Source organism: Dermacentor silvarum, chromosome 10 (assembly GCF_013339745.2).
Source record: "Dermacentor silvarum isolate Dsil-2018 chromosome 10, BIME_Dsil_1.4, whole genome shotgun sequence".
NCBI classification, from domain to species: Eukaryota; Metazoa; Arthropoda; class Arachnida; order Ixodida; family Ixodidae; genus Dermacentor; species Dermacentor silvarum.
The window spans coordinates 153,656,358-153,674,562 of NC_051163.1; the positions used below are offsets into that span (position 1 = coordinate 153,656,358).

At 49.8% G+C, this 18,205-nt stretch overlaps 1 protein-coding gene across 1 annotated transcript; it reads right to left on the reverse strand.

Moving 5' to 3' along the window:
• Positions 1-3,795: 3,795 nt before the first annotated feature.
• LOC119431933 (titin) lies at positions 3,796-17,700 on the reverse strand. The gene is made up of 8 exons (XM_037699376.2): positions 17,493-17,700; positions 14,577-14,867; positions 11,489-11,776; positions 10,152-10,436; positions 8,027-8,311; positions 6,360-6,644; positions 5,164-5,448; positions 3,796-4,112 (listed from the first exon to the last, which is right to left on the reverse strand). Exons 1-8 carry the CDS (start codon positions 17,698-17,700, stop codon positions 3,805-3,807), a joined length of 2,235 nt encoding a protein of 744 aa, XP_037555304.2. The 3' UTR covers positions 3,796-3,804.
• Between the last annotated feature and the right edge of the window lie 505 nt (positions 17,701-18,205).

An 18,205-nucleotide genomic window follows, 5' to 3' on the forward strand; every position in this document is an offset into this window, starting at 1 on the left:
ATCTGCAGTGGGGCTGTTTCAAAAGTATGCGTGAACACAGTTTGAGACTACTGATAGAAAATACGGGATAACAGGTTCCGTGTAATTTTGCAATTGTGGATCTCACCGTATTTGTTTCTTTCCATAATCTTGCACAAGCGGTGACGGTACACTTAGCCGTATATTTGTAGAGAAATACCACCTCTGCACCACGTCCGCTGTTATTCCAAAGGTGCCAATTTTCTCACATTGAACGACAATAAAGGAAGCCGTGGAGCTAAGTGAAACTTCTCACAGCACGAACTGCTACGGACGTTTCGTTCTGTGAAGACTTCAATTAAACAAACAACGGCCCCCGTGTAAATGTTTCGCGCAGTCGTCTCGCTTCAACTGTGATACTGCCGTGATCTCTCCGAAATTATGTACAGCGAAGCTTTGATCCCAAATTGGCTCACCCTTGACTAGCAGCTTCGAGGTCGCACTGTCCGACCCGGCGACGTTGCTGACGGTGCACGTGTAGTTGCCGATGTCCTCGGCTCCAACGTCCGTGATGGTCAGCGATGACAGCGTCTCCGAGTGCTGCTTGATGTGGAGCCTGTGGCCGTTCTCCACCGGCACCCCGTCCTTCGTCCAGACGAATTTCAGCGGCTCCGTGCCCTCGAGCACGGTACAGTGAACGACGACTTTCTTCGGCATCGCCTTGGTTGAGGGAAAACTGAACGGCTGTACCTTGGGCGGTTCGACTGGAACGAAGAGCGTGGCGTTGTTGTTAAGAGTACTGGCCACTTCCTTCAATGGGAAACTTCGCATATTCGACTGGCAGCAGTCTCACCTGACTGTCCGTGGCATATACAAGCGACGATGGCTGCGACACAGGCAGTGAAAACGTAGCGCGCCATTTCCTTCTTGATTTGTTTGACCAGACGCCGAGCTCGATGATTTGACGCGAGTCGCCTGGCGTACACTGCCTGCCGTCAGCACGTCTTGCACAGTTGTCGCGAACTTGGGATCTTGGTGCGGCGTGGACAACTAGCGCTCCCTGGCGGTGATATTTGGAACCAGTACATTCCTCGCGTGTGCGTTGTCCGCGCGGAGTGGCGGTAGCGTGGGCTCAACTGTCGCTGTCAACGGAAGGAGGGCGCTGCAGGTTCACAGGCGTGACGTGATATACGGCAATCCGCATTGGCGTTTCATCCACCCATATCTGTGACGTGTGCATGTACGGAGAATTTATAATTGACTTGTAGTCTCGAGCTTATTGCGCTTTCTCGAGCATTGCTACTACACAACACGATGTATCCAGTGCAGTCCACACTTAAAACCGCTAACTAGTATAGGTGAGGCGTAAACTCGTAAAGGCTCATGGGAAACGTTGTCTGCGCGGCGCTTCCGGTTCAACCGCTGACGGTTCCGGCGCGCGATCTCCCGTTCGCGGGGCCGGTCGCGCTTGCTCTCTGTGCACTTTCATCACAAGGTATCACCCACGCTGCAAATATCTAGAGTCGATGGTCGCATCGATGACTGACAATTATATCTGAGCATAGGCAGTCATTTAAAATATTTTTTCCTAGCCGAATCGACCGAACACGTGAATTAGGTATGCGTGCTGTCACAGTCGCGTGCTTACTTGAATGACGAGTCGCACTTTCTTGTTCTCAAGTGAATTCTGTTCGGATCAACGATGTGAGCGATCTTGTAACATTTCAATCGTGAATATCCGATTTGTGCTAGAGCCCGTCCTATACACTAACGTGTTTGCCTTTCGTAGTCCTTGATAAATCGCGTTGAGCAAGCGCCGCACAGCTAAGAACCTTGACTTTCCTTTAAAAAAAATACCTTCCACACGTTTAGCTTTTCGAACTTTTATACCACTGATAACGTAGATGCTTGGACAAGTTTGTATGACATACTATGAATTTTATATCATTTTACAGCGAGCCTTTATAGGTTTTTCTACGTTTATCATGCTTGTGTTGTTTTCTAAAATAACTTGCTGTCCACGTTACTGATAAAATTTCATGGAACATGCTTAATAACCACACGTTCACCACGCGGTCGGCATGGTTCAACGATGTTTTAAAGTAGCATCTCTTTCTGCAACCTCACCAAAACATTTGTTATAAAAGCCTAGAGAAATTTATGGCACATTTTAACGCGATCAAAGCTGCAGTATACCCCTTATGTTTGGGACACTTTGTGATAGTTATGTAAGATATGGAACGTGAGGTATACTATAAGCGTTCGTCGACTGCCGTTCACTTCCGCGCACGTTTGAGTCTGTCTTAATATGCTTTCAACGTCTCTTTATAAGTAATAATGCAGCTTTGTGATGGTTAGGATAGTGTTTCTCGTCTTGTGCACCTTCAACAAAATATACGAGAAGAATTACGGTCTACGCCTTTTAAATCCTCCCACTACACCTTGCTCATCTTGCATCGAGCACTAAATTAAGGTCGCTATACTATATATGCAAGGTATTCGCTTAAATGTTGTTCCAAGACATTCGTACCAAGAAAAAGTTATGGATTGGAACCTCCTGCCCGCCTCTAACGCCTCCACTACTAAACCATGCATGTTTGATCAAATCAGCCTAGTGAAACTTAGATTTAATAAGTAAGAAAAGATCAGATCCCTATTCCACTACTGTGCAGATGGAAGCTAGCGAAGCTCTGGTGAGTTCTGTCGTTGGCGCGAACAGAATTCACTTGAGAACAAGAAAGTGCGATTCGTCATACCTAATAACGTATACCTAATGCACGTGTTCGGTCGATTCGGCTAAAAAATTATTTAAAAAACTGCCTATGCTCAGATATAATGGTCAGTCATCGACGCGACCGTCATGGGCTCTAGATATTTACAGCGAGGGCGATACCTTGTGATGAAAGTGCACAGAGAGCAAGCGCGACCGGCCCCGCGAACGGACAATCGTGTGCCGGAACCGTCAGCGGTTGAACCGGAAGCGCCGAGCAGACGGCGTTTCCCATGAGCCTTTACGAGTTTACGCCTCACCTATTGAATCACGGATTACAACTCGATCACCTTTGGCATTGAGGCCTGCAGAATAATATAAACTCGACGCGTTCAGTGATCTTTTTTCGATAAGGTACAGGAAATTGTGAAGTTATATATTGGTTTGAACTCATTGTGTTCGCGCAAGGAATGTGAAACTGGCTGGTAAACGTAAACCATAGCTGTCTCAGTGAAGATAGAAAAAGTAGAAAAAAAGAAAGGAGAGATAGAAAGAAATAAAAACAACAAATGGCTCTCATCTTCTGTGCCTAAGCCGTTCGTAGTCTTGCGTCGTTTCCAAGTTACGAAAAATGGAAACTACTATTGGCCGATTACCTAGGCTTGTGCGAGGAGCAGAACACGTTGTAACGTAGGCGGATCAACCCCCAAAATGTGATATTAAGCATAGTGGTACGGTTAATGCATAAAAGAACGAGCGCCGCGGACATTGCACGTGCCACTGTGCGCCTCATATCACCACACCTATTTTAAGTAATGTCGGGAGCGTTTGTAACAACGTAAATAACCGAAAAGCTAATTAAAAATGCAGCTTACTAGCAGTGTTACAGCGGAAAAAAGGCATAGTGGAAACCAAAGGTACTTGGACTCGCGAAGATGCCAGTTATGCATAGCAATTCAGAATTTCTAAGCTGTGAGACCTTAAAACATGTTTTCATTTGATGAAGAGACACAAAGCGAGGGAACATGTGGGAAACCGGCTGGCGCAAATAGCGGTTCCTGCGAAGGCAGCAGGACGCCTTCGAAACTGCGGTATATATAGTTCGATCTTTGCGTTCCCCAGTGGAACACAAGGCGCTAGCTGAGCGAATTTGACCCACCAGTTACAAGGAGACTTGCGGTGAACACGTCGTCTCCGGCCTCGTTTGACACCTGACAGGTGTAGTTGCCGATGTCAGCTCCCGAGACTTCGTGTATGATGAGCGTAGACATCTTGTCGAGTGCATTCCTTACGGCGAACTTCGAGCCACTGGCTAACTTTCTTCCATCCTTGAGCCATGCAAACGTCAGCGGCAGCGCACCCTCTGTTGCGAAGCAGGTCACTGTCACGTCTTTTCCGACTGGGTGGTTCTTCGGAAAAGAAAACGGCTGGATTTTTGGCGATTCTGCAAATATGGGTGGTGAGATGGCAGGAGGCGGTTTCGGCTGCTAAGCGAGAAAGTAATACTTATACAGAATGCTTTGCGTGCAGGCTTAATTGCACACTCGGAGCTCTTGTACTTTGTCGGAGTCAAAACTAAGTTGACTTCAACTGTTGAGGTTGCAGGATATTCGACTTACCGACGGAACGGCTGGAAGTTGTGACTATGCACGTCGTAGCCAGGAACATGAAGGTAGGGTATAACGGCGCCATGCTGGTAAGCGTTGAAGAACTCAAACTCGAGATCAAAAAGAAATCAAAAGCCTTCGGAGAACAAACGAGACGACTCGCTCTGTGCCCTGAGCGGCCGCAACTGAATGAAGAGCGCTGCTGCAAGAAAAACCAGCAAGCCATATATTCCGCCCACGGGAAGCTAGCGCCACTCAGTGGATGAGTTACAAACGACGTCGAGCGTGCAACGGTTTGGTTTTTCAAACCGTGAACAAACGTGACGTAGCGTCATTTGTCGTTTCAGTCACCCGTATTCTTTACCTTTGAGTATATTTGCAATAATTTTAATTCGCAATTCAGCGTATAGGCGTGGTAGGAAGTACGATCCTTTAGCTTTAAGGCTGGACTTTCGGAAAGTGCGCGGTATGATCAGCGCATGCTGGGTTGCTACATGTGCCGAGGCGAAGTGGACTTTCCGAGAACCGGAACTACTGTCACAAGTAATGTATACGCCGTAAACGATAATTTCTGTCATTACATCAAACCACGTAGCTTCGCAGAAGATGTAAATACATTGAAAATGGCTTATAGGCATGAGGGCAACTTGATGCTATAACAATCATCTTACTCGGCTGAAGTCGCAGCAATTGAGAGACTTCGTGTTACACAAGACACACAGCGAAATTGTTTCTGTCGCCACTTTAACAAGCAATTGTTGCCCCAATGAATGCTAATTCAGCTGAGCTGTGTCTGCGTGCCTCCAGTCGTCCCGGGACATGTTACGTCGCGCATAGAAGAATGTAGGAATGCGAAAACTTTCCAAAGGCCCCACATACTGAACTGACCTGTTAGAACTAGTGGCGCTGTGAACGTGTCTCGGCCGAAGCGGTTCGTTGCCTCGCAGGTGTAGTTGCCGATGTCCTCCGAAGACACTTCCGGTATGATCAACATGCTGACAGTTTCGGTGATTATCTTCTGCTTGACCTTAGTTCCGGAGCGTAGCTCTTGGCCGTCCCGAAGCCAGACAAATGTGATTGGTTCCGTACCGACGTGGGCGTTACAAGAGATGACCATCTTGGAGTTTGCCAGAGGCTCCTTCGGAAAAGCGAACGGTTGAATCCGGGGAGCCTCTGAAATGCAAAATTCGCAGACGCCTGGCTGGTGACGTACAGAAACATCGGTAGAATGACTTTCATAAGACAGAAATGCGGCCTTACCGCCAGTTTTGCACGACGCTGGAGCGATGAAGAGGAACGCCGTCACTCGAAGTAAATGCACTAGTAGAGGACGCATGGCGGCACGAAATACAGCTATGCCAGCAACACGATGAGAGCCGCGTGCACCAAGAGCTGCACGTAGTCGAATACGATTTTGCAGACTGAACACAATGCGGCGACGAAGGAGGAGTGCTGCTTTTGTACCGTGGCCTGGACAGCTAGCGCCACACCGTGGAATATAGAGCAACGACATCGACAAGCTGGTTGTCCATGACCGCGACGCGCCAGCAAGGAAAAGTGGCGCTGGCAGGCGGCAACTATATTAATAATAAGTTCGCGTGTGTCCCAGCTTTCTAATGCTTTTATGATTTTGAAAGGAGAAAAACATTCCAAATCCCATATATACTTTACCGCAGATCGCCAAAACCTCAGATTGCCAAAACTTGCTATTTCCCCTTGCCACTGTAGTTATAGGCTAGAAACCACGTTAGCTGCTGAGCTCGAGGTCACCGGTTCGATACAGGTGCGGCAGCCGCATTTCCATAGTGACGAAATGCAAAAACGCTCGTGTACAATTAGATTTAGGTACACGTTAAAGAACCCCAGGTAGTCAAAATCATTCCGGAGTCTCTCCACTACTACGTCGTGCCTCGTAAAACCCCCGAATTTTAATTTGATTCCACTCTAAAAGCAGAACACTCATGCTAAACGAGACAGCAAAATTCTTTCTATTCTTCGATAGCGTTGCTCGAGCAAGGAGGAACTGCTATGTTAAACATCATCACACGGTAGGTCACAGTATATTGACTTCTTCGAGTGCCTACCTTCTACCATCAGCGTCGCTGTAACTGTGTCCCTGCCAACGTCGTTGCTGGCGGAGCACGTGTAGTTTCCAACGTCCTCGGCCGTCACCTTTTCAATGGTCAGAGTCGCGATGTTGCTTGTCACGGAAGCGGCGTACTTGTTCTTCGTGTTTGTAACGGGCCTGCCTTCGTGAGTCCAGCGAATTTCGAACGGTGCCGTTCCCCGCGTCACGGCGCAAGTGAGCAGGATCTTCTCTCCCAGGGCGATATTGTTGGCTAAGGAGATGGGCATGATCATCGGAGGCGCTGCGGAAACGAGCGATTTTCAGGAAAAAGGCAACCCAGGGCGGGACTGAGCGAAAGGGCTGAACCATAAAAATCGTGCGGCGACTTACATTTGTTTTCGTAGGCGCCCGCCACGTACGCAGCGCAAATGAGGAACGCTGAAAGTGGACGAAAGCTCCAGAGGCCGCTTTCGGCGGTCATGACGAAACCGTGCGTGTTATAATAATCGCAGCTTTGCGAATCTTGCTGAGACGAAGCCGCGTTGTCCTAACACCTCGATGCCACTGAGAGCTTCTGCAGAAAAAGAAACTCGATTACCCGTGAAATGCATTCGTTTCCACAGCGCGGACAACTAGCGCCACTTAGCGGAGAGTGGACGAACTTCAAGAAAAGGGGCTCACCGTTGGAAAGAGCAAGGTTGCTCTTTAACAGTTGTAGGTGGCGCTAGTGACACAAGTTTCGGCAGTCAAATGTGTAACGGGTGAGCTACTTACTACACGACAGGGTCGCAGTTGGTTTTCAAACGAGCGGGCTTTCGTTTCATGCGCGTAAGGAAAGAGAAGGAGACGACAAAGCGGTGCATGGCGCACAAGAACGTACCGTTGTAGCGATTGTCCAGAAAGATCGGGGCAAGCGAGCCGTGCCGGCGTGTATCGGAAATTCAAACATGTCTGCGTTACGTAATGTGCAAATAATGACCCGCACATATACGAGCGTTTCACTCGTGCTACCCGCCGCGGTAGCCCAGTGGCTATGGCGTCGCGCTGCTGAGCTCGAGGTCGCGGGTTCGATCCTGGTCGCGGCGGCCTCAAATTGATGAAGGCTAAATGCAAAAAAAAAAAAAAGAAAAAACGCTCGTGTACGTAGATTTAGGTGTACGTTAATAAACCCCAGTGTGGCCAAAATTCACCCGGAGTCCCCCACTACGGCGTGCCTCATAATCATACCGTGCTTTGGGCGCGTAAAAACCCAGCATTTAATTTTACGGCGAAACTGTATATGCCTAGGCTGAAACACTCGTGGTCCGACCACCGAAACCCTCCGGCGGAAATAAACCTATCGAAAACTCGCGTCTCGTTCACTTGGATATTCCAAAATTGGCATGGAAGGGTACGAATGTATGACTAACATGACTGCAGATAGGTCATGACATCAATAACATCACATGCTGGTCAGTTACGTCACGATTACCGATAATAAAATCACGTGCGGAGCATACCCGCATTGGATATGCGGGTATGGGCCAGGGACAAGAAAGAAAGAACGAAGGAAGGAAAGAACGGAATGGAAGGAAAGAAATCACGTGTGGCTCATACCGGGGCCGCACATTTCAGCATCGCTGGTTTACCATCTGTACGGAGTGCATGGGCGGCGAATTTTTTTCATTTAACTCGTCCTCTCACCTTCCACACGGAGAGCAGCTGTGTAGCTGGCGCTCCCTGCGGCGTTCGACACCGTGCACGTGTAGTTGCCAACGTCCTCGGCGGCGATAGCTTCGATGGTCAGAGCGGCCACGTTCTCCGAAAATATCTTGACGTGCCTCCTGTGGCTGCTGTCGACTTGCTTAGCGTCGTGCGTCCACGCCAAACGGAAGGGACCCGCACCGCTTGAGACGACGCACGTGACCGTGGTTTTCTGCCCGAGCACAGCGTTCTCCGGGAACGAAAATGGCATGATTAGAGGCCGTTCTGGGGAAAAATGCAGTCCGGTGTAAGGGTACGGCATAAGGTTCACGACTCCGAGAGACAGTTTAAACTGGCTTACCGGCATCGGCGCTTTTGCAGAGAGCAATATATTGCGCACCGAAGACCAGGAACAATACACTTGTCTGGTAAACCATATCGAAAGCCCCGTGGTACAATTCCGGAGTGCGTGCAGCTACAAGCTAACCGTCGACGGCGCGATCTGGTCAACTGCGTCGAGTGTTGGGAGCACCGAAACGGCGGCAGGAGTGAGAAGATGGACAACTAGCGCCACACCGAGGGCGCTGAGGGAAACGCTGCTCGAAAACCGCGACTTCATGTCGTTTTCTTGCCATCCGTCAATCGTGCGATAAATATAAACTTCCAGCTGTATGACACTATCACCGTTGACAGCTGTCGTTTATATTTTTCGTGTGCTAAGACGGTGGTTTTCAGTGCTGGACGGGCGGTGGCCTCGCACCGCGGTAACTTGGCAGGTGGTGTAAGGATGTCTTACTCCAGTCTCCAGTTGGACGCCAAAAGAGTGAACCTGGAAACACCGCCAAGTGTGCAGGAAATAGAGATAGCATGTAGGCAGACAGTCGCACGAGGGCTGTTACTGTGAATACTGTTGCGTGATTGCCGTTCTTTTGTTTTTTTCTTCGCCTTTTCATATCCATAGCCCCTTTCCTTCCGCAGGTCAGCAAACCAGTTTTCTTTCGTTAACCTTTTAGCCTTAGACGTGGACAGTTCCTATCCACGGCCATTGCAACGGCATAAGTGTCTGAGCCGCCATGCGCGTTCGTCAGCGTATTCAGCGTGACATTGCTGACGGAATGTGCTAGACGCTCTTGAAAAGAAGCGGTTCCAAAGCACTCGTATATTGTTCTATATTCGTGCGACATTTCCTGCCCGCTTTTTTCATATACTCCCTTTTCCGTGTGGGTTAACTAGTGGTCCCAGTGTAGTGTAATTCACTTTGGGACTTATTTCCGTATGTTTGCAGTTAATACATGTTGCTTTATAATGAGTAAGGGTAAACTGAAAACGTGCGGGTAGCACCGGCGTTCTCGGAACTTTTCTCGGAGAACGTGAACAGAAATATTTCTTTCGGACGTCACAGATGATGAGTCTGTTGTGCATTTCTTCCACATTTTTTTCTTCGACATTTTGTCATTTTCTGTTTAAGGTAACAGAGGGAAACCTGCGTTTAGTTTGCTTTGGCATCGTACCTTTGCGTATTAATTTGATTCGTATAATTGTCCTTACAGGTTGGCGTGGTTACTTGAGCGATGAGCGACAGGAGCCGCCAACGACGCCTCCCATTGGCCATTGACTTCATGTAAGTGGCCTATCGCGCCGAGCTTCAAGTAGGTTGGTGCGCATGTACAAGTAGGTGGCACAAGACACTTTGAAAAAAAAAAAAAAGGGGGTATATTGAACATAACTCGCCGGTTAGAAATACAACCAGAAGGAGGTGCAAGCCCAAAGTTTCGGTCGCTTGATCACGATGTTAGCACTTATTCTAACGCAACTCAACTCAATCTAAAGCGTAGAAATTTGATTAACATGTGCGTTGGCTGGGTCCCGGTGCGCCAGTGGCGCGTTCTGCTGCTGAAAACGGAAGTGCTATTCCGAGTCATGTCGACGGCATTTCATAGGCAGCTCGTTCATATTTCAATCAATATGTTCAATTATATATACGCGCCCGGTAATGAAACCCAGGTGATCAAAATTAATCTAGCACCTTTTACTGCGGCGTATTCTCAGCGTTTGTGTTGGTTTGGGACATTATAAGCCCCGTCAATAAACCATTCAATCAGCCAATCAATCCCGGAGCACTGACCTGTGACGAGCAGCTCGGCACTGTAGCTGTCGCTTCCGACCGCGGTGGATACGCGGCACGTATAGTTGCCGACGTCTTCGGCGGTGACTTTCGGAATTGTCAGCGTCGACAGCGTATCCGTCAGCGACCGAGGCAGCGCCCTGGTCCCCTCGTTCAAGGCACGGCCGTCCTTAAACCAGGCAAACTTGAGCGGCTGGCTTCCCCGAATGGCGATGCAGGACACCACGAGGGTTTCGAGCAGGGGGTGATCCTTGGCGATGTACACGGGTTGCAGCTTCGGGGCTTCTGTTCAAGCGTGTACGAAAAGTCGAGGAATTATTATTCTCATCTATTTCCCACATCTTCGCTGAGCTTCACCTTGTGCCGTCGCTGTAACGAAGATCAGGGACGCTCCAAGTAGCGATCCAGCAATCCAAGCAGAAGTAGACGGAACCATTTCCACGGTCGACTTGCTTCTGCGTGCGTGCGCGGTCTTGTGGCGGATACGGCGCTAGTTGCTTGAGGTGCTTATGTAGGCAACCAGAGATGCGGACAACTAACGCCACACTGAGTCTAAAGCGGGAACTAGGTTGCCGATGCGAGGCGGCGTCTTTCAAAAAGCATGGCGAGAGCTTTCCGGCGGGTTATGCAGTATTTTCGCGACATGTATAGGATAGCTTTGTCCAGGGCCGTGTGTACATCTTGGATTTCCACCGTCGCGGTTCAAGAATGCGACACCCCCCCACCTTAAAAAAAAAAAAAGACAGAGAAAAAGAGAAACTATAGCGCATATGTGAACCGCCAGCCCGAAGCTAACGATGCTGTGGCGGGTTCAAAGTGTTTAATATCGAATCGCGTTTTTAACTGGCAGCACGATTATAAGTTATGGAAGTCGCTCAGTACAAGCAAAAGAAAGAATGAGAGAGGCTGAGATCATCAATTAGCGCGAACAGTGTTTTGTCTACCAAAACGTCATCACGCACGTGTCATCAAAGCAGCGAAACATTTTCTCTCACTGAATCGTAAGTGCAGGGTAGCCAACCGGAACTACCTCTGGTTAACCTCCCTGCCTTTCTCTCCATCCTTTCTCTCTCTTTCTCTTCTTTTGTTTTCATAATAACGGATACATTGGGACCACAAGGTTTTCATAGCAGCTCGCTCCAGCCAATATCGCGTCATATCACCATCACCACCACGATCACGAGGCTATAACGGTTATTTTTGTCTCATATTCTATCACTGTACTAGGATTACTCAAGGACTTCACTGAACGCCCGTTCCATAGCTTTTTCTTTAAGGAATGAACGGAATACTGCTGCGATTGAAGAATACCAAGACAAAACTTTCTTGCGACCCACCGGCAACGACGAGCTCTGCCGTAAAGCCATCGCTTCCCGCGGCGTTGGTAGCCGTGCACGTGTAGTTTCCTACGTCCTCGGCACCGACGTCTAGCACGGTGAGGACGGACACCGTTGCGGTGACCATTTTGGAGATGGCTTTGTGTCCCTGAGCCGGCAGTGGTCGGCCGTCTTTGAGCCACTCGAAATGCAGCGGCTGGGCGCCTTGGCTGGCGATGCAGGTGACGGCGATAGCCTGTCCCAGCGGATGGTCCTTGGGGAATGCGAAGGGGTGAAGTCGAGGTGGCTCTGCGGCGAAAGAGGCGGTTTGAACAGCGCGCGCATAATCCCTTTCATGGAAGCTCGTGTCGATTCGACGTCCGCTGAAGTGTCGGCGTACCTGCTCCTGCATCGATGCGTCGTCGTCGCCGCCAGTAGGACGGTCACCAGCATGACTTGGAAGACCCGTCCGTGAAACCCGGATTTCTAGCGCGGTCGCGATGCAGTGAGGCTCGCTTTTATACATAGTTTGCACGTGCGTCACTTCCGCACCGGTCCGCGAGCTTGTCTGCCATCTTTAGGCACCTGCGGGCCTGCGGAAGCGTGCTGGGGCAGGCTGCGCGCGCTGACGCGTTGTTGATCCGAAGTTCCTTCTCGCGTGGTGATCATGCCAATCTGCGCGATTTTCGGTTGCCGCACAAGAAGTACCACTGCCGCGAAGCCGAGCTACGCAGAACTGGGCGTAGGTCCACACCAAACGTAATAACATGGCAGTGCGAACGCACAAGAATGCTGTCGGAGAAACGTCGGTACCTGTGGCTTTCCCGGATAAATCGGAAGGACCTGAACAACGTGCGTGTCGTCACTTTGTTTCAGGTAACACGCCAAAACACTGCGCATCACGCATGATCGTAAAAGGGCGGCAGCGAAAGCCCCGTACTGGTACGTTGGTGACCGCCCGCTCCCACACGCATAGTCGCCTTTACCGCTCTGAAAAATGCCCGTGTACTTGTGTTGTAGTGCACGTTAAAGAACTCTGGTTATCACGGAACCCTCCACTGCCGCGTGTTTCACAATTAGATCGTGATTTTAGCACGGAAAACCCAAAGTTTGTTTTCTTTAACGGCCTACAAACTGCTTCGCATCGTCATTTGTTGGTATGTGTGCTTCGCTTAGCGACATGCTAGGCAATATTTGAATGTCTGCATGCTTTCAATATAGTGGGCTACTTCTATTTAACGCAACAAAATTCACATGCACGGACATGCACCGAACTGTAAACCATGGCAAACCTCGCAGAAAGAAGCGAACACACGTTTTGAAGCTTGGGGAAAAGTGCATATAGGTGAACCTTTGTGTCAATAAAGCTTTCCCTGAATGAAGCAGCACAAAAAATACTGAGATAGTTTTCTCTGCCGCACGCCAATAAACATATGCTTTCATTGACTCACCTCGCCGAGGACGATGGTAAGACCCGGTCGCTTCGCTGCAACCTTCCTCACCCAACCGCTCGTGAATTGTGCGCCTTCAGCGATTTGTAAGCCTTTATTTCGTTCAGCGTGACGTAGCTCGTGGATGGGACAAGCTAATTAATAATATCCACGTACGTCGAGGCCGGGAGTGGTATCCACGCCAACGTGCAGCTAGTATGGGTCCACGCCGTCGCACATTCCGACCTTTTCTTTGTAGCGAGCCCGCGTCGGCCCTACAAGCTCGTCCATGTAGAAAGGGCAAAATTCAGGGCTCCTCACTTTTGCCATCGCAAAGCTTTCACGATAGCAAACACGCGGCGCTAACACGTAGAAACGAACGCCAAACACAAACGCAGCGGGCCAGCGGCACGGCTAGTAGTGAGGTGCCTAGCGATGGCGGACGGTCGGGGCAGGCGGCGGATATGACGTCACGTGCAAACTATGTATAGCGCGCTGTGAGCGTCGAACGTGGGACAACTGCGCACAGTGGGACACGTGGCGCCCCATGGAGGCAGACTGCGTAAGTAGGAGCGGTGGGACCAAACGGAGACCAAGGCGCGCCAGGGTAAATCAGCGACACGCAGGGTGGAAACTGAATCACCGCGGTCTTCTCAAGCAGAAGTTTTTTTCCAACGTGTGCAAAGTGCGCGTGATGTTGCCCAGTGTTTCTGATCACTGGTACAGTGTTCTCATCCATCGCCATATGACATGGAAAAGGTAGCACGTCGCGCGCTGCTTGCGGTCTTGAGTGAAATTTGGATGCAAAAACAACATACCCTGCTGCACTCTGATAAAGTGGTGCGAAATCCAGTCTAACGTTTTGGCCAGGCGCGCGAATCCAGTGCTCGCAAGTGCGCTGTGTAAATGAAAGCGAAGAATGAATTGGTGTGTGTGCCTTGTATTTTGTCTCTAAGGCGTGTGCAATTCGAGCGTGCTGCCTGAGGTACTCGGTAAAGATTATTCTAGGAATGATTTTCAAACGGATGGAGGCATCGCATGCGAATATCCTCGCGCGTTGTCTCATTTCTGCGTGGTCAGTTACTGCAATGCGGGAGGAGCGCTTTCTTCTTATCGGTTCAGACGCGGCTCGAAATTGTACCGAGAGAGTACATTATGCACGAGAGAGTGCATTACGGAAAGAGGGGATCCCGATTTGACGGTGACTTTCCTTTTACTTGTCACCTTGCATGGCTATCCAAGTTGACTTTGACTGCCATCGCACCGTGGTGGTTCAGCGGCCACGGTGCTGATCTCGAAATCGTGGCTTCGATTCTCATGCAAAAAAGCTCCACGTAATTAGATTTAGGTGCATTCTAACGAACCCCACGTTGTCAGGATTAATCCGGAGCATCCAGCAGTGTTTCCTTGCGAAGTTAAAATCCGTTATTATTATTATTATTATTATTATTATTATTATTATTATTATTATTATTATTATTATTATTATTATTATTATTATTATTATTAACTTGACAGTCAAACAAGTCGTCGCATCTCTCGCTTTGCTGCTCCCCACCGCTGCCTCTGAGTTCGCGCGGCCGCACCTTGGCAAAAGGCGCAACGGAGCGATCTCGGAGGCCATCTCTGCGCGCACGTAATTGTCGGTGGTGGGCGTCAGGCGCTGCCTCTTGTCTCACCTTTGACGAGAAGCGGCGACGTGACGCTGTCCGAGCCGGCAGCGTTGCTGACTGTGCACGTGTAGTTGCCGATGTCCTCGGCGCCGACTTGCGGTATCGTGAGAGAAGACACAGTTCCGGAGAGCTGTTTCACCTGGTTCCTGGCGCCGCCGCTACTGAGCCTCGACCCGTCCTTGAACCACGCGAACTGCAGCGGTTCGCTTCCTTCGAAGACGGCGCAGTGCACGGTCACTTTCTTCGAGGCCTGCTTGATGACTGGAAAAGTGAAGGGCTGCAGCCTCGGTGGCTCGACTGAAAGAAGTAGCGTGGCTCCGTTAAGAGAGCTCTTCCTTCGATGGAGCCCTCTAAATGTACTCGGCGAAGCAGTACTGGACGTCTACTCATTGTTACTGCGACAGCAGTTGAAAGCTCCAAACTCGGTTTGCTGTGTCCGTCCTGTCCGTTGCACCGCGAGGCAACTTTCTCATCCTCGCTATATGTGGCTACGAAATGCAAAGTTTCGCCTTTGGATCGCCGCGTGTTATAGAACTCGTACCCCTGAGGCAATGTGCAGTTGGCAGCCCGACGTGCTTACCATGGAGCGAGCTGTCGCGCAACCTTCGCGCATGTCAACTTCTGCGGGGTCTCGTGCTGCACTCAAACTCTGAGGCAGGCGACGTTCGTGCCTGTATTTCGAAGGCTGCGAGAAGCAGCATACTATATCGAACAATATGACGTTGCTGAAAGCTGGAGGAGTTGGTTACTGGCATTACGTGGCACGTAGATTTCAGAAAATACGGTAAACGCGACATGCGTAGGCACCCATATTGGGCCCGCGCCCAGTGCATTTCGTGCCGCTTTAACTGCGAAGATGAAATTTCTCTGCATCGCAAAGAAGTTGTACTTCATATGATAGCGGCGCCCTCTGTGAAAGCCTACTGCTGTCGCAGTAAATTGAGTTCAGCGCCGGAGAAATCGCTGGCAGTCTGCCGACGTTTTTTCAGGCTATAGGCTCACCTGAGAGTTCCGCTCTGCCGCATGTTGCAATAGTGACAACGACGATCACGAGGAGTGAAGTTGGTAAGCGGAGCTTCATGGCTGAATCCTGCGACGTGAAATTCTAACAGCCAGAGCGGCGAGTCGGCGATCCTCCGTCGAATAGAGGCGGCGTCTTCGCGGTTATATAGCCGAGTGCTGCGCGGCCAAACGTCATTTGAACTTCTGTGCGGACAGCTAGCGCCACACCGTGGGGATTAAGGGAACGTACGAGACTCATGCGCCGAAGATTGACCGCATTTTTGAAATAATACGCCGTGATGAACAGACGTGCCTGCGCAAGAAGTGTCGGTGGAAAAGTGCATAATGTACGGTGAACACTTTTTATCTTGGATGAAATTCTCGTTTATGTTTTCCGAAGCACGAGAACTGATTTTACAGCGTTTTGCGTGCTCGAAAGAGCGACGGAAAGTAGTGATAAGAAGTGCGCCAGACGGGCGCCACGTTTGCTACCCTACGCAAGGAAAAGGAAAATAGGGGTGAGAGTGAACACTGCGCTAACAAAATGACACAGCACAGTATAATAAAAGGTCACTCCGGTAAATATACACCTAATTAACTGTAGCAGCGCTATCGAAGGGTGCGGCCAAGGTTCGACGGATTTCAACCCGTGATACTGGTCTGGGCTTGAGCGGATGTTGCAGGTGAATTCCGGAGGGAAAGGCTCCGAACATCACTACGAGGACAGAAGCACAGGGGCACGCATGCGCAGTAGGAGTTCGACGGTCTCCTCACTCAGGTACCAGCCATTCCAGTGGCGCTTGCGGCTTGAATCTCCAACCAGCCTGAACGTCCTGAATGACCAATGTCCACTGAGCTGAATGCTCAAGCCGGCCATGTGACTCGACGGACATTTTGGACGTTCGGTCTCGTTGGCCATTTATGCTCTGCATCTTTCAGTGAGGAAGGAGTATGTGCTCGCAAAAGTCACCCAACACTTAACCACCCTATGAGGGTCGCCATATAGTGGCGACCCACCACAACGTTTTCAACGTGTACTGAAATCAAATGACACAAGCGTTTTGACATTCCACCTCCGTAGTTACTTACGAAGGGGAAATGCAGACGATTAGACCAAGTGGCGGTGCTGGCAAGAAACTGAGAAGATGCTAGAATCGGAAAGCTTGATAATTGATTGATATGAGCTTAACGCGTTCCAAGGCAACGTAATCGATGCCAGAGACGCCTCAGGGACTCCGTAATAATTTGGACTAACTGGGATTCTGTAACGTGCAACTAAAAGCTTGGTGACCAGGCCTCTACCATTTCATCCCCCCCCCCCCCTCCCCCATAGAAATGCGGCCGCCGCGGCATTGAATCCAATCCGTTACGTAGTGCTCAGGATAACACTGTCGCCCGCCATTACAGTCCTGCAGCGGTTCGATTTGTTAGCTTCTCAGCATACGCTTGCTTTCTGAATGAATGTAGAAAATCGGAACAAATCTGCTGGAGGAATTATCAACTGTACTCGACGAAGGACAATGTGCTTGACAATACTAACGTGCTGGGCTAGTTGACGAAGCAATTGGGTAAACGTTTAGCGCTATGTTCTCGCTCAAAAAACGGGTTTGTGCTCAAGAACAAGTGCTTCCGTAAGAACAAGTACAAGAACGCATGCTTTCTCTTACGCATGAATGAATAATGTGATAAACACACACAGGGCCCAGTATGTCACTTTTAAAGGAAGGAAATTGAGGAGAAACTTGGGCAGCGCCTTAACTGTCTCTACGTGTGAGGACGCCTCAACAGCACTGCACAGGGGAGGGCCGGGTGAGGGGTAAAAAAGAAGAGGAAGGAGGCCTCCCTATTCGAGCGGCAAGGCCGACCGCCCGAAGAAGACCACACACACAGGGTATATATACGTACGCAACTAGAACGTACCGGTTACGAGCAGGGCAGCGGCGTATCGGTCGCTGCCGGCGACGTTTGAAACCGTGCACGTGTAGTTTCCGATGTCGGCCGCCGACACCTCGCGGACGGTTAACGTAGTCATCTTCCCAGCGACGTGCTCCACGGTGAACTTGGCGCCGCTTTCGATCTTCTCGTCATTCTTGAGCCAGGCGAACGAGAGTGGAGGCTCTCCTTCCATCGCGAAGCAGGACACGGTGATGTCCTTGCCCACTCGGTGTTGCTTGGGAAATGAGAACGGTTGGATCTTGGGCTTTTCTGAAACGGATCCGCGAAGCGTGGCGCTAACGGGCCTTCGAATTCTTCCTTACGTGCTTTTTGTAAGGAATTCCAGTTTATCGCTACGTGACATGGTATAGTATTATATACAGTCGAACCCCGTTACTACGAACACTGCTGTAGTGAATTACTGGGTGCGGTGCAGTAAATTTAAATATATTCAACCGGGCTATATTTGAGTGAACCGAAAGCGCAATATTATCTTCTATAGCGAATCAACCTTCTTATTGAGCGCGTCTTCAAAATGTGCAATTGTTAGCAATACGAGGAAGGACACAGTTTCGTTTCTAAGCAATCATTACTACTGATCTGCGGATTCGAATCTGGCGTGCTAATGTGTAACGTATAGCTCTTCCGTTGGGCATTTACTCTAATTCAACATTTTTATGTGAGGCATAGTTGTTTAG

Coding starts and splice junctions, on each gene's coding strand:
- LOC119431933 (XM_037699376.2), bottom strand. CDS start 17,700: ATGGAAGGAGAGCCTCCACTCTCGTTCGCCTGGCTCAAGAATGACGAG. Junction 11,777..14,576: donor GTCGCCGCTTCTCGTCAAAG/GTGAGACAAGAG, acceptor CTTTCGCCGCAG/AGCCACCTCGACTTCACCCC. Junction 5,449..6,359: donor AGCGACGCTGATGGTAGAAG/GTAGGCACTCGA, acceptor TTTGCATTTCAG/AGGCTCCCCGGATTCAACCG.